Source organism: Kryptolebias marmoratus, linkage group LG11, assembly GCF_001649575.2.
Source record: "Kryptolebias marmoratus isolate JLee-2015 linkage group LG11, ASM164957v2, whole genome shotgun sequence".
NCBI classification, from domain to species: domain Eukaryota; kingdom Metazoa; phylum Chordata; class Actinopteri; order Cyprinodontiformes; family Rivulidae; genus Kryptolebias; species Kryptolebias marmoratus.
The window spans coordinates 25,469,773-25,483,950 of NC_051440.1; the positions used below are offsets into that span (position 1 = coordinate 25,469,773).

Here is a 14,178-nt window from a genome sequence, read left to right on the forward strand (position 1 = left end):
TCTAGGTGGCAGCAGTGACCAGGTTGAAACTGAGCTTATATCTGTTTTTTTAATAATTAAACTTTATTTAGAACAGGTTTAACGATACATTTGTGGACAATCGTGACAATAAATGAGAAATACACAAACAGAACTATTAATAAAATAAAATAATAATAAAAATAATAAATAATATTAATAAAAAATTAAATGTTTAGAACTGAAAAAAATAAGCTATCGTAGAAAGTAGTAGTAATTTTGACAAGGAATAACCGAATTATCTGCTTTGAATATCCTATTATATGATAACTTTGCTTGCCAAACTCTTATCTTATTATTTGTGCTCATATGTACTGAATGTTAATGTGGCCGAATTTACAATAAATATGCTCTCATTCACATAGTTTTCTGTTGCCCTTGTTATAAAGCAAAATAAGTCTGAAATTGTGATTTAAAAACGGCCTATTGGCGTTACATTTTGAACAACGGCCACTCCCAAAGCGCTAAACAGGTCGATGTTCTGCTTTAATAAAACACAGATTTTATGCTAATACACGTCAGCTGAGAAAACTTCCACACATTTATATAAAATACAAAGTCCATGTTGTATTTCGGCTGTACTTACAAATACGGTGGTGAGAAAGAAAAGTTATAAGCAGGGAATAAATGTCTCAAAGTTGCTTATTTTTATTCCTGCAAGTCCATTTCTTTGCTCCTTATCTACTCCATGTTGGATCTGGACGGACTGACTGAACCTGTTGTGCACAAATTTGAAAGATGGATCTTCAGTTTTTCTTTGGAAAGTTTAAAAAGGCACGCATTTTTTTAATCAGTAACGTAAAGAAAGAAGTAACTAAATATCTACGTGGGTTTCCCATCCTGACTGCGCATGCGCACACCGCAGAGCTAACCTTGGAGGGGGAATATTGCGCCACTTCGTCATAAAGTAGGTAAAGTATGCCTAAATAGTCTTTTAAATTACAACAAATGTTTACTCGTGAGTAAAACTGTAAACATATTTTGCATTTATATTTATATATTGTATAAATTTCATGTTATAAAAAGACGTTAAACGGCGACATTTTGAGTTCCTCCGGTCAAAAAAACACGGCAGCCATGTTTGCTAAGCTGTTAGCTTGTAATTAGCCTGAGCGAAGTTGTAGCTAATTTAACCCTGATAAAAACATTACGACACTTTTAAATGCTTGGGACATTTCAGTTAAAAACAAACGTTTCAAACTTAAATGTGTTTAAAACAAAAACAAAAAAACAAAACTGTTAGAGAAAGATATATTTGCTCCTCAAACTGATGCTAGCTAAAATTTGATGTTAGCTAAAGTCCGATGAATAAAAGGTGGCATAAAATCTTCCTTATTATATTGTTTTTTTAATTTAGTGAAAGACTCAAAGCTACTCATAATTGATACATATATGTAGATTAACAGGAGTGTTAAAATAGTTTATTTTAAGACAATTTATGGATGGACAGTGAGTTATGTATCCTTAAAATGTAGCTGACATAAAATGGAAAGATTACTGCTTTCAGCTATTTTGTCTAAATAAAATAAACGGAAATCCCCTTTTTATTAGTTTAGTATTTCAATACAGTACGCTAAATGAAAATGTCAGTGTTAGAATAATAGCCTTTCATATATAGGAAAAAAAGGTGTTAAAGGTTTTCTGTGGAGACGGTAGAAACATTAGTTGGAGGAGTTATTTTTAAACTTTTACTGTCCAGCTCTTTCAAAATAAAAGACTCAGACTTTTGATAAAAAGCTATTGCTCAACTAAAGGTCCTATAAGACAGGCTGATGGTTTTAAAGAAACTAGTGGTCAAATTAAAATGTTTAAACCTGTGAAATCCAGTAGTGATGGTGCACATTTTGCCAAACGCTGAGTGATTAATACGCGTTTTAGAGCCCAGTTCTGGTCATGGAGGTGCCACTGTCCTGTTTGTTTTAATTTATCTGCTCTTTAGGAAGCCTGTTATTCACTCAGTCATTCAGATCAGGTGTGTCAAAGCAGAGAAACAACTAAAACCTGCAGGATGGTGGCCCATCAGGATCAGGACTGGACACCACTGTTTTAGAGCTTCATATTGTAAATATCAATACTTCCAGCGAACAATGCAGTTTTACATCATATGTATGAAATGATTGAATAATCCTGTAGAAAGGTGCAAAACACGAACACAAGAGGTTCCAAGCAGTCATCTCATAAGATCGATCATCAGAACTAAAGCAGCTGATTTTATCTTTTACTTAAATCTTTTTGAGAATTTTCCAACAAAGAGGTGATCCAAAGGAGTGGCAATAATGGCCTTTTTGTGCTGACATTTAATGCAGTTTTACAGGGAAAAAAAAAAACAATGTAACAAAACATTTTAGTGTCATTATTGCGATTTTAATCCCTTATTTGAAATGTGGGTTTGAATCACATAAATCTAAATCATGAGTTGCTTTTAGTCCATTTGACTGTGGGTAATATTCTTTTTCCTCCCTGTGAGAAAGCGTTTTTTTAGAAAACGTGCAAATAGTTTGGTCCTGCTTTACTTTCATTTCCACTCTGATTAAATGTATCCAGTGTTTGTTTCTTTAATCGGGTGCAGAGCAGCGAGGAACAAAACTCACTTGAAGGTATCAAGCTGCCTTTACCGAAATGTTCCAGTTTAATGACCGGCACTTTATTTGATTTGTCTTTGTGGTCGGGAGATATTGGTTAATGCCAGCTCAGCTGAATCAGAAAAATCAAAGATAGACGCTGCGTCTCACTCCGTTAGTCACCCTCACAGCCTCGCGTTCACGCTGTGCATCATCTCTTTGAAACTCTGAACACACATTTGCACTTATCCCCTTCCTCCTTAGCCCGGGGTCACAGTTTCTTTTTATGTTGGTCGCCCCGTCCTATCAGGGATCATTTAATTCTCCAACGTGATTGATACGAGTGCAGCTTAAATGTGAGCGAAAAAATAAGATTGGTTCTATTAAGAGATCAGTGGCTAGTGGAGACCTCCTACTTAAATAGTTATGTTTCCCACTGGGTGTGTGTTTGTGTCATTTTCTTGCTTATGTTTGAGGTGGAAGAGGCAGCTGCAGAGAACCGTCCACGGGTCAAATTAAATAACCTAGATAATTTAAAAAGCATTGACAGCGCAATTTGTTCTCTCGGTGTTATTACTCTGACCCCTATTAGCGTCAATGGGCAGGTTCATTTTACCCTCCACGGCTTGTCGTGATGTTATCGTCTCTCTGCGATGGACGTGGTGTAAAACAAAGGAAGAAAACCTCTAATGGTCATTTCGGAAACATTAGGTTAGATTACGGTGATTGAGAAGCGCTATTGGGCTTTATTGTTCCAGGCTATTATTCCCGCTAAAATTATTTAGGAATAAAAACTGCAGATGAGGTTAATTATGGAGCAGTAAGTGAAAAAGTGGAGTGTAACTGCTTAATAAAAAGCCCATTCTATTAACCTTTTTCCAACAAAAATGTTCTTTAATCTCAGTTAACAGGCAGAGGAGGCCCAGCGGGACCTTTGTCTGCCTGATGGATCTGAATCCAGACTCTGGGATGCTCTCCTCCCACGCCGCTGTAAGTCACAGCTTTTCACAGGACAACACAAAGAACGTAACCTTCATCAGTATCTTTGTGTTTAGAGTGAATGCTGACTCAGCATTCGCACCTCTCCTTATAGTTTTTTACGTCTGGTTTTCTTTAACTCTAATTTAGCCTCTCAGGTATCAAAATATAGCTACTGTTTCGTGCAGGTCCAGTGAAATAATGTAATATATGTCTTGTAGTTTTATTTTGCGTCTCTCTTCATACGATGCACAAAAAACTACAAAACTTAAAAGACACTCAGGCTTAGATATTACATACGTCAGCTTCTTTAAGCTGCATGTTCCATATTAGCACCACGTATGTTCAGTAACTGAAATGTTAGCGTTTTATTGTCCCCTAAAGACGTATCGACGCCGTTATGGGCCTTGTTCCACATGCAGGTAATTGTTAGGAGCCTCAGGCTCTCCGTAATAAAACAGTCATACACATAAGTGAACTTTGGGCACTTTTCAGCTAAATCACTCAGGGGACAACAGCTCAGGGGCCGGACATCTAGCAATTATTCTCATACATTCAATTTAAAATCTAGTTTTATTTAAATGAAATCATGGTGGGCCAAACTGAGCTCACTCACTGGATGAATGTGGGCCCCTGGGCCGGCATTTGAGTAGCCCTGCATCTTAAAGAAACCATTTTAGCGAAAGGGTTTGTTCCCTTTAGGGTTTTGGTCAAGTCTCTCATAAGCCTTATCATTTCTAACCACTATTTATTATATTTCTAACAGATTTTATCAACTCAAATTTATTACAAAACTCAAAAACTGAAATGACTACAACTATTACTTTATTTATAAAGCACTTTAAAAACAAGCACGCCTGCATTTAATCGTGCATTAAATACAAGATTAAAACGATAAAAAACAACAATAAGATCAGTAAAAACAACAAAACAGAAATAAAGTAAACAAGAACAAGTCTTCAGCGCGTCTTTCAGGTAGTTACGATTAGCTTGAAGCCTTTAGCTATTGTTTAGCTGGTTTTAACTTTTAATTTTAGGTAATTTTAGCTTCTGTTTGGATTAGTTTAACTTCAGTAATTCGGTTTCAGCTTCCTCGACTAATTCACGTTGCATTTTCACATAAAATACAGATTTTTCTATTTTTTTTGTTTTGTTTATAGATCGAAATAGGTTGATATGAAGGATTAAAAAATATTGTAATTGTGGTATTTTCTGTGCATCATATTATCTTTGGATTCATGGTTTTTAGGCTTGAATGCATCTGTTTTTCCCATTTTAAATTTGACGATTTGACTTCTTTTTGTGAGTGTTTTTAAAAAGCATCGATTCTGTCCTGATTCAGTTTGAAGAGCCGGCGTTGGAGCCGGACTCGCCTCTGCCCGGTTCTCGCAGCCGAACAGAACGTGGAGGAACCGTCTTGCTGCAGCTGCTGGAGTTTAAAACTCACCTGCATGAGGTCGTCGAGGAGCTGCACATTCGAAGGGTAACAGATACACTTTTATCTCTCATATTGATCCATTATATCAAAAGGAACTGTTTAAATCCTTTCTCTGCAAACCCAACCAGGCTCCAGAAATCAGGGATTTGGGGAGGAAATCATCTCCAGGGGCTCCTCTAGTTGGTTAGGATCAAAAATGATCAATAAAATTTAAGAATAACGACTTTAAAGTACGTTGGTTGAGTTTAAATTAGCACTATAAATAAATTAGACTTTGTTCATTTTATGACATTCTAACCATTTAATATTTTACTACTACAAATCTGACAAACAGCAGAATTTTATCATATTTTTAATAATACTAAAGCTTTTATGTTATCTTATCATGCTGCTTTAACATTCCTGAAACCTCTGGAGTGCCTCGTATAATTCATTTAAAAAAAAAAAAAAGATATTTGGATCATTGAAAGCATTTGTAAGCTTACCATTTTATACTGATTAGATGTGCAAGACTAACGATGTGCTGCTTGATTTAAGAGCTGTGTAATTTCTTAAAGACACTGAGGAAGTTGGTATTTTAACATCTTTAGTGGTTTTTTTATCCGGGAAAGAGGCAGCTGTGTTTCAGATATTTTACACCAGGATGGGGGGGGGTTCACATAAGTCGTTTAGCCTTTGACCACTAAGTAAATTTGTTGGTAACAAAAATAAATAAAGCTTCTTCCTCCCCGTTGGCAAGCAATTCCAGCAGGAGAGCGTACTTAAAGCTTAGGGGAGCAAAAATGAGATGTTGTTGATTTTATTGTTATTGTCGTGTTAACTGGGACGCCAGCGCCGGGCGGTTGTAGCTGGTTCTCCTCAGGCGGAGGGGTGAGGAAACCAGAGGATGTCGTGATGCTGCCGGACATTCCTGAGCGGGTCAAATTCCAGCGAGGGCTTTTTTTTTAAGATACACGTTGGCTCGCCTCTTTAGGTGATGAGAATGAGGTTGACTTAACTCCAAATAGGAAAGAAGGAACTTTACTGCGACCAGGAAAGACTTTTTGATTGTTCTTACAAAAGAGACGTGAAAATAAAAGAACATTTTGATCCAGAATCTCAGAAACTCGAGGACAAAAAACCGTTATTGCTTCATGTTTTCTCAGTTTTAGTTCCAACTAAAAATCAGCCATTCATAACAGCAGCTTAAATATTTATTACATAAATAAGTGTTTTTTGATCTTAGAATCCCAATGTTTTGTAGTTAAGTTTTAAATTTTTGTCTTGTATGGAGTGCATTGTGAGTGTAGTTGTGATATATCTGCTGGAACTCTTAAAAACAAAAGGAATTTTGTGGTTTTTTTTTTGTGATAAAAGCAGTAAGAACAGCTGATAAAAGCAGTAAGAACAGCTGAATAATAACAGTAAGAACAGCTGAATAATAACAGTAAGAACAGCTGATTAATAACAGTAAGAACAGCTGATTAATAACAGTAAGAACAGCTGATTAAAAGCAGTAAGAACAGCTGAATAATAACAGTAAGAACAGCTGAAGAAAACAGCCCCAGACCATCACACTACCACCACCATGTTTGACAGTGGATAGGATGTTGTTTTTCTGGAATGCGGTGTTAGTTTCCGATGTAACGGGACCCACATCGTCAAGAAAAGGTCCACTTTTGTCTCGTCAGTCCACAGAATATTCTCTCAGAAGTCTCAGGAATCATGAAGTTGTTTTTTTGTTATTTTTTGGGGAAACGTGAGACAAATCTTTGAGCGCTTAAGTGTGACAAAAATCAAAACAAAAACAAGAAATCTGTAAGGGGGTGAATACTTTTTAACATCACTGTATCAATGAGTTTCAGACGCCCCGTTTAGATATGAATAAAAGCAGATTTTCTGCTCTGATTGCGCCTCTCACAAACATTCAGACTGAGTTTCAGATGTGAGAAACATTTTCAGACAGCCCGTCGTTTCTTCGGGTTCTGGAAACAAAAAAATGTCTGTCTCGTTTTATCCTGATTCCGTCCTCATTAATTTTTAATTGTGCGTTGTAATGTTTAATAACTAAACAGGAACCGTTATTGGTATTTTGGTGTTTGTTAGAACCATCTGGAAAAAAAATGAACATAGTAGTGGAGATGGGGTTGTAGTTTGAGACAACAAATATTAAAGTTCCTTTACGATTGTCTGTTTTTTTTTATTTACACGGATCACTAAGCTTCATAAACCTTTGTGGAGTGTTTTTACTGTCTTGTTTTTTAAATACACTCACAGAGTAATTATTCCCTGGCCCAAAAAACTAACAGCTTTATATCCCGTGCTCTCCTTTCTTTTAATGCAGTGCCACACTGGTGGCATACTTTAATAGGAACTTATAAAATAAGCTCAGTGAGTCGGCCGGCTCCCACACGCACATAAAAAAAAAAGTACCGAGTATACGCAGAGCAATTGACTTCTACCTGCCTTCTCCGAGGGAAGAGGGAGGATAGGGATGGCTTTCCACAAATATCACCTCCCTTCTAATGTTCCTCGTTCTCCGGCCGCGTCTAGAGAAGATACGCTGGACTGAACCAGAGAAACTTTGAGCAGTTTGCAGTTACAGCTCAACTTCAGAGAGTTGTTTGTTGAAAGAGGAGAACAGATTCTGTGTGTTACCAAAATATCTCATGAACCAGTGGATGACTGAAGCTTCTAGATGTGATTAAATTACAGATCTAAACTTTGGTGTGGTAATAACTGGGAGCCGTTCATGACACATGCTTTGCCCGTGATATTGAGATACTCTTTCCTGTGTTGGTTTACTGTCAGCTTCAGGACAAAATATGTTTTTTCCTGTTGGTTAGGATGCAGAGACGCGTTTTGAGGATCATATCAGTCAGCTGGTGTTGGAGAAACAGGAGCTGGAGTGGGAGAAGGTACAGCTTCTTCTCTGCATTGTCGGTTTTAAGAAAAAAAACCATTTTACATAAGAAACATGTATTAATTTAGGATTCTTTTTGTCTGTTTCCATCAGGAATCCTTACAGCATCAGATTGGAACCATGACAAAGCAGCACTCCGAGTCGCTAACCAGCGTTAAGAAACAGGTATGTTTTCACAGTTGCATTATTTAAAGCACTTTATTCAACAATTTATTCTCTTCTTTGCAGTTTCAGGTCAAATTACAACACACAGAGGAGGAGAAGGTACGAAGAGTTTATTTCCAAAAAACATTTGGCGCTCAGCGGGTTTTATTCAGTTAATGTTAAAGTGGAGCAGTAAATTTTACTTGTGTCAGCCGCACAGTCTTGGCCCTCGGAGTGGATTCTTCTGTGCTGTGCTTCGGTATTTATTGCTTTTTTTGACACTCACAATAATAATATCCTATTTCAGGGGAAATACCAGGTCAGCGCCGAGTTAAAAGACAAGGAGATTAACAACTTGAAGGAAGAACTGAAGTCACTGCAGGTACTGAGATGGACAACGATCACAGACTCATCCCTTTGTTTTTCTTACAAAAATTCTCAAAGGCAGCTGTAGTTTTTTAGATTATCTTTATATCTCTCATTCTTTCTTTCATATTTGAATGAATATAACATCATTAAACAACCCAACAAGACGAGCAGATGAAGAAAAGTCGTGTTTAATTTTGACCTAAAGAGTGTTTTTATCTGCAGCTGGACACCGCAGAGGTGATTTACAGCCGTCCCCACGCTCGACTGCTCTTTAACAACCCAGCTTTGTTACTGAGACAATAGAGACAGTTTCTGATGTTCTGTCTGAGGCGTTCGGCTAAAATTAAACCTGAATTTTAGGCCCTATCCACATGGAGAAACTGCATTTCAGAAGCGATATTATTTATCTCTTAAAAACGTCTTGAAACACTGCACTCGCATTTTCGTGTGCCAGTATTTTAAAACCAGTGAAGTCGTAGTCCCACCAATAATCTAACCTTTGACCCCGAGCACGACAGACGTAACAACAGCGACAGATTATGTGTTTGTGTCGCAGATGCTCGACAGCAGTAAAACCTCTGGATCCTGTATTAATTCAGTGAACAGACACGGCTGATGGACAGTAAAATGCCTTGAATTGAGCGAATCAAACCCCCCTCGTTACACCAAATAATTGAAGGCCAAAAAAAAGGTTTTATCACTTTATTATGGATCTGCATCGTTTGCTTTAGCACTGCAGTTCAATAGTCATCAAGTGTACATTAAAAAAATGGAAATATTTTACAAAACCAACAGTTTGTGAAGAATTTATCCTGATATTTAAAGAGTAAAACCCTTCCCTAAAGCGTCCGTTCTGTCCCTGTATGTGGGCTGACTCTGTTCCCGCTCCACTTCCACAAAAAAGGTTGTTTTATTTCCTGTTTCTGGCGTATTTTCATGGCTGCAGCGCCACATACAGGCCCGGCATGGTTCCTGCAGCGTTTTGGGTCGGTTTCTGTAGTTTTAGAAACATCAAATAAAACGTCTGTTTGGAAAAGGCAGCATTTCCGTACAGACAGGGTTTTAAACTTTTAAATCATCTTTTGATGAGGGGATAAAGTTGAAGCAGTTTTGGATTGGCTTTGGCAGCCATTTTGAATCTGATGATGTACTTCCAATCCTTACTTTCTGAAGGTTTCATTAAAAGTGGTCCATGAGATATTTTGCTAACAGACAATCAGTTAATGCTAAAGTTTTAAGCAGTGAGTGGCACTGACAGTATATATCATCACTGACTTTAAGCTACAACCACACCAGATTTTAGCTCAATATCTGCAAAACTGATTGAGTTATAAACATTTTTTGCGTTTTCTGTGATCGGCTGGCGTCATAACTTTACAAAGAAGCGATGACTCGGCGCCGCCTTCGCCGCTCGGGGAACATGGAGGGATAAACGCGGTATCTTCACGTGCCGAAAACTGTATCTCAGAGGACGTAACCTTCCCCTTTTTTCTTTTGCTGCTGTTACACAGTTGCTGAAGTACAACTTGGAGAAGAAATCAAGTGAGCTGGTAAGGAGGGGTCTTTTTTTGTTCTTCCATTTATACGTCCAAACTGTTGACACAGGATTGGTGGGAGTGAGACGAATTAAACGAGGAGGACGAGGGCCCGGCGCTGAGGAGGAAGAGCTCATCAGGAGTAACACACTGGGAGTGTGTGACACTTTGAACTGCCAGCGCAGCAGAGAAAATATCTCTATTAAAATATTTTATAACTGGTCCTCGCTCAGTTTAACCTTCCTCGCGGCAGATTGAGAGGGAGTCGAGGAGAGCTTGATGACTGGAGACTTAAGGGATGAAAGTGAAGGGAGGAAGAATGAAAAGGCCAAAAAAATAAGCGTGGCTTGATACAGACAAACTATAATGGCAGTTTGAGGAGCGATAAAGTGCTCTGAAGCATGAGCTGAGTTAATTCTTTTATTCCTTTGAAAAACTGAGTTAAATCAGCTTCTTCTCAGTTATTTCAAGACTTTTTTTCTATGTTTTATTCTCAATCTGATAAAAGCACGTCGATATTTTAATTTTTTGTGCGTCTGCCTTTAAAAAAAATAACTTTAACTAAACAGAATCTCTGTTTTTTTTTTATTTTTATTTCCGTTCACTGTACTTCTGTGTGAAACAAAAGTGCCAAACTAGGATTTTTGCATAACGTTTTGCCTGTGAGGAGGATGCCGTTTCGGTCTTGCCTGTTTTAACGATGTCGACCCCTCCGCAGGAGCAGAAGCTGGCCTTGCAGAACCGGACAAAGGACGCCCACCTGAACCAGCTGGGGGAGGTGGAGAAAAGATTCTGTGGCCTTTCCAGACAGTGTGCCGTGGTCAAGCAGGCTCATGAGAAACTAATGCAAAACGGTAACTAATGATATTATTAGTTATAGCTCTGGATTGCTCCTCATGCATGTTTTATTCTATAAATGTAACAAAAACATTTAGCAGGATCCTGGATATGACTCTGTTTCAGCAGCAATCTCCTATCACTTCATCCTTCCCAGGTTAATCTAGTCATTTTTTTTTTTTACAGTTTGAGCAGAGGTCGTTGTCGTGTTTCTCTAACCGCTCCGATAAAACTAAAGTGTGGCTGTGAGACACGTCTCCCAGTTCGGCTTCGGAGTTTAACTAATGTGGGCCGAGAAAGAGTTCCCACGTCTTGGGACTGATCCATCACATCGTGTCGCTGCTCTTTAACGTTCCTGCTGCTGACTCATGCAGCATACCTTTGTCTTCTGCTTGTTGGCTGACAGTTGTGTTCTTATCCGTGGAGCCCAGAAGACGTTAAGTTAAACGGCCATGTGGACTGAAATGGACCTTTAGTACAACCTTAGTTCCAAAAAAGCTGGGACAGTGTGAAAAATGTAAGTAAAAATCGAATGCAATGATTTACAAACCACACGAACTCATAAATTGTGCCATTTTTAGGGGAGGGGAGGGTTGGAGGGGTGAATTTATCGACAGCAGCACATCTCAAGAAAAGTGTTTCAGGGGCAACAAAAGGGTGTAAAGATTAGTGGTCCAAATAAACAGCTTGAGGAGCATTTTTTAACTAATTAGGTTAATTAGTAACGTGTCAGAAAGAGGACTGGGTGTAAAAAGAGCATCTCAGAAGTAAAGATGGGCAGAAGTTCACCTGTGTCTAAAAAGGTGGAGCAATTTCAGAATAAAGTTCCTCAACAGAAACCTGTGAAGACTCTGAATCTCCATCATCTCCAGATCATAAAATCAATCTGTAGAAACCTCTGAGGTCAAAGGTCAAGGCTCAGGAACACTGTCTGTGAACACAGTTCACCATGCCGTCCACAGATGCTGCTTAAAGCTCTATCAGGCAAAGAAGAAGCCAGATGTGTCTCCTCTGGACCAAAGAAGAGAACTGTTCTGAGGTCAGCCTGCCTCTCTGATGGTATGGGGGTGCATTAGTGCCTCCCATCCAGGACTGTTGAACAGACAGAATGGGACAACCTCAGGTCCAGATGTTTACAGACTGATGGAGTTGCTGCACAGACAATTTCTACAACTTATTAGTTTTAAACATCTGATATGTTCACAATGTTCCACTGTGCATAAATTATAGGTTTATGAGATTTGCAAATAAACTTTATTTTTAGAATTGGGGTTGTATGTTTTCTGTTAATTATCCATAAGGGTCCTTTTTAGAACCTGTTTGCGTGAATCGTAACTTTCCTCCTGTCTGCCCTGCTTTAAAAAACACAAAAACAGACTATTTATTTATGAAAAGATGTTTCATGGTGACCTAATCTGTGTGTTTCCTAAAGTTGACGAGGCCATGAAAATAAATACCAAACTGACTTCTGCAAATCAAAGACAAGAAGGAACTATTGTGTCTCTTAAAAAGGTACGTTTTATTTCACTGCGTCACAGAAATACTTCCAAACTTCAGATGTGAGATGACTCTTTTTTTTGAGTTATTTTCTGTTTGGTTTTAGGTTTTATTGTGTTGTAAATTAATTTAGGTTATTCAGTCATGGTCTAGTGCTTATATACCCACTAGATGTCCTCAGACTCACCTGTTTTCCATCCATAATCAGCTCACCTGTGGTCACAATCATCACCTTCTTTCTGTAAATAGTCTTGTTTTTTTATTTTTCTAGTTTTTGTCCGATTCTCTGGGAACCGTCATGGTTCTTGTTTGATTGTAAATGTGACAAACTCTTTGAATCGATGAATTAACAGCAATCAAGCTTCGTAATCTTCTGTTTTATGTGTGGTGCGTTCTCAGGAGCTGGATGAGGTCAGCAAGAAGCTCGTGCAGGAAAAGATGAAATCTGTGGTGAAAGAGACGACCCACATTCCTGCAGGACGGGAGCAGCGTTTCCAGGAGCTGCAGCAAAAACTCAAAATGGTAAATGATCTGCAGAAAAAAACATGACAACCCATCCACAAATGGATCTGCCTCGTCTCATATTCAAACCCAAATCTGACAAAGATGAAAAGTTCTCATGATTTTTATTTTGAACTTTATTTTTTTGTATTTTTAGGAAAGTGAAATGAACAAAAAACTCAGGGGGGAGATCGTTGCTGAACGGGTTGAGAAGCAGGTAAGAAACTCGACCGGATCTCACCTTTAATCTGAAGTCAAGACGGATAGATTCAATATTCAAGAAATCAGACAAAATGTGAATGTATTAAAAGAAAAAGTTTATTTTCTCTGTTATGTTTCAGTTTTGTTGTGTAAATGTAATTTAATAAACATTAATTTCTGCATTTGAAACCTGCAAAACATTCCAGTAAGAGTCGGGGAAAGGAAAATTAATGAGATTTAAAAATTCGTAACATGTAACAAAAGACGTCTCTGTGGGGCAGAAATGGGCCGACGGTCTCCAGTTTGTCAACAAATGTGAGAAAATACTTGAAGTGATTAAGAGTACAGTTCCTGAGTGGAATGGCTTTCATGTTTCTTCATTAAAGGGTTTGAAGCTAACTAATCAAAAGAAAGTCATAAAAGGAGCTCTTTTTTTTTTAAATTACACGTTTAAAATTCATAATCAAAGATGGAATAAAATTGCTTGGGTCTCTTCAGCGTTTTCTGTGATCGCTCTGAAGTGTGACGCATCGAGAGCCGAACAGGAACGCCAACAAGGCAGGAAATGACAAATACAGACAGTGTGGGGGGGGAACCGACTCGAAACCTCCATCAGCTGAACCTTCAGCTTCTGAAGGACCAGAAGGTTTGATGGACCAGAGTCTGGAGACGGACTGCAGGTGACGTTCTGAAGAGGAGAACCTTAGATATAAACCTTCAACAGAAGAACCACCGCCTGGAGGACCGGCACCGGCCTCCTCCACCTGTCCGACCGGTACCGGCCTCCTCCACCTGTCTAACTAGCAACGGCCTCCTCCACCTGTCTGACCGGCACCGGCCTCCTCCATCTGTCTAACTAGCAACGGCCTCCTCCACCTGTCTGACCGGCACCGGCCTCCTCCCACCGTCTGGAGGTGAAACTCCTCGCAGACTGTGTGACATCACCGTAAAGCTCAGGGGTTCCTCTGGTGAAACGTGGGGCTCCAGTTCCCAACAGCTTCACTCCAAACCAAAATCATGTTTTCAAAGTGATCCTCTTCTTCTTCTTCTTCTTCTGCTTCCATTTTCCCTGATAAACGCTGCGACATTAACCTCCTTAGCGTCCTTCAGCAGTCTGCCACAGCTGGCCCCGCCTCCTCCTACGTCACCAACCAAGCAGGTAACTCCACCCACACAATCAGCCCACGGAAACTCTAA

General features: G+C 38.9%; 1 protein-coding gene across 1 annotated transcript in view; it reads left to right on the forward strand.

The window, feature by feature from the left end:
* Positions 1-11,203: 11,203 nt before the first annotated feature.
* The window catches only part of wt1a (Wilms tumor protein homolog), a 52,433-nt gene continuing 49,458 nt past the window's right edge, over positions 11,204-14,178 (forward strand). The window contains exons 1-4 of the mRNA XM_037978020.1: positions 11,204-11,299; positions 12,215-12,294; positions 12,679-12,801; positions 12,938-12,997. Of these exons, the coding sequence (XP_037833948.1) occupies positions 12,226-12,294; positions 12,679-12,801; positions 12,938-12,997 (252 nt within the window). The 5' untranslated portion in view covers positions 11,204-11,299; positions 12,215-12,225. The remainder of the gene's footprint in view (positions 11,300-12,214; positions 12,295-12,678; positions 12,802-12,937; positions 12,998-14,178) is intronic.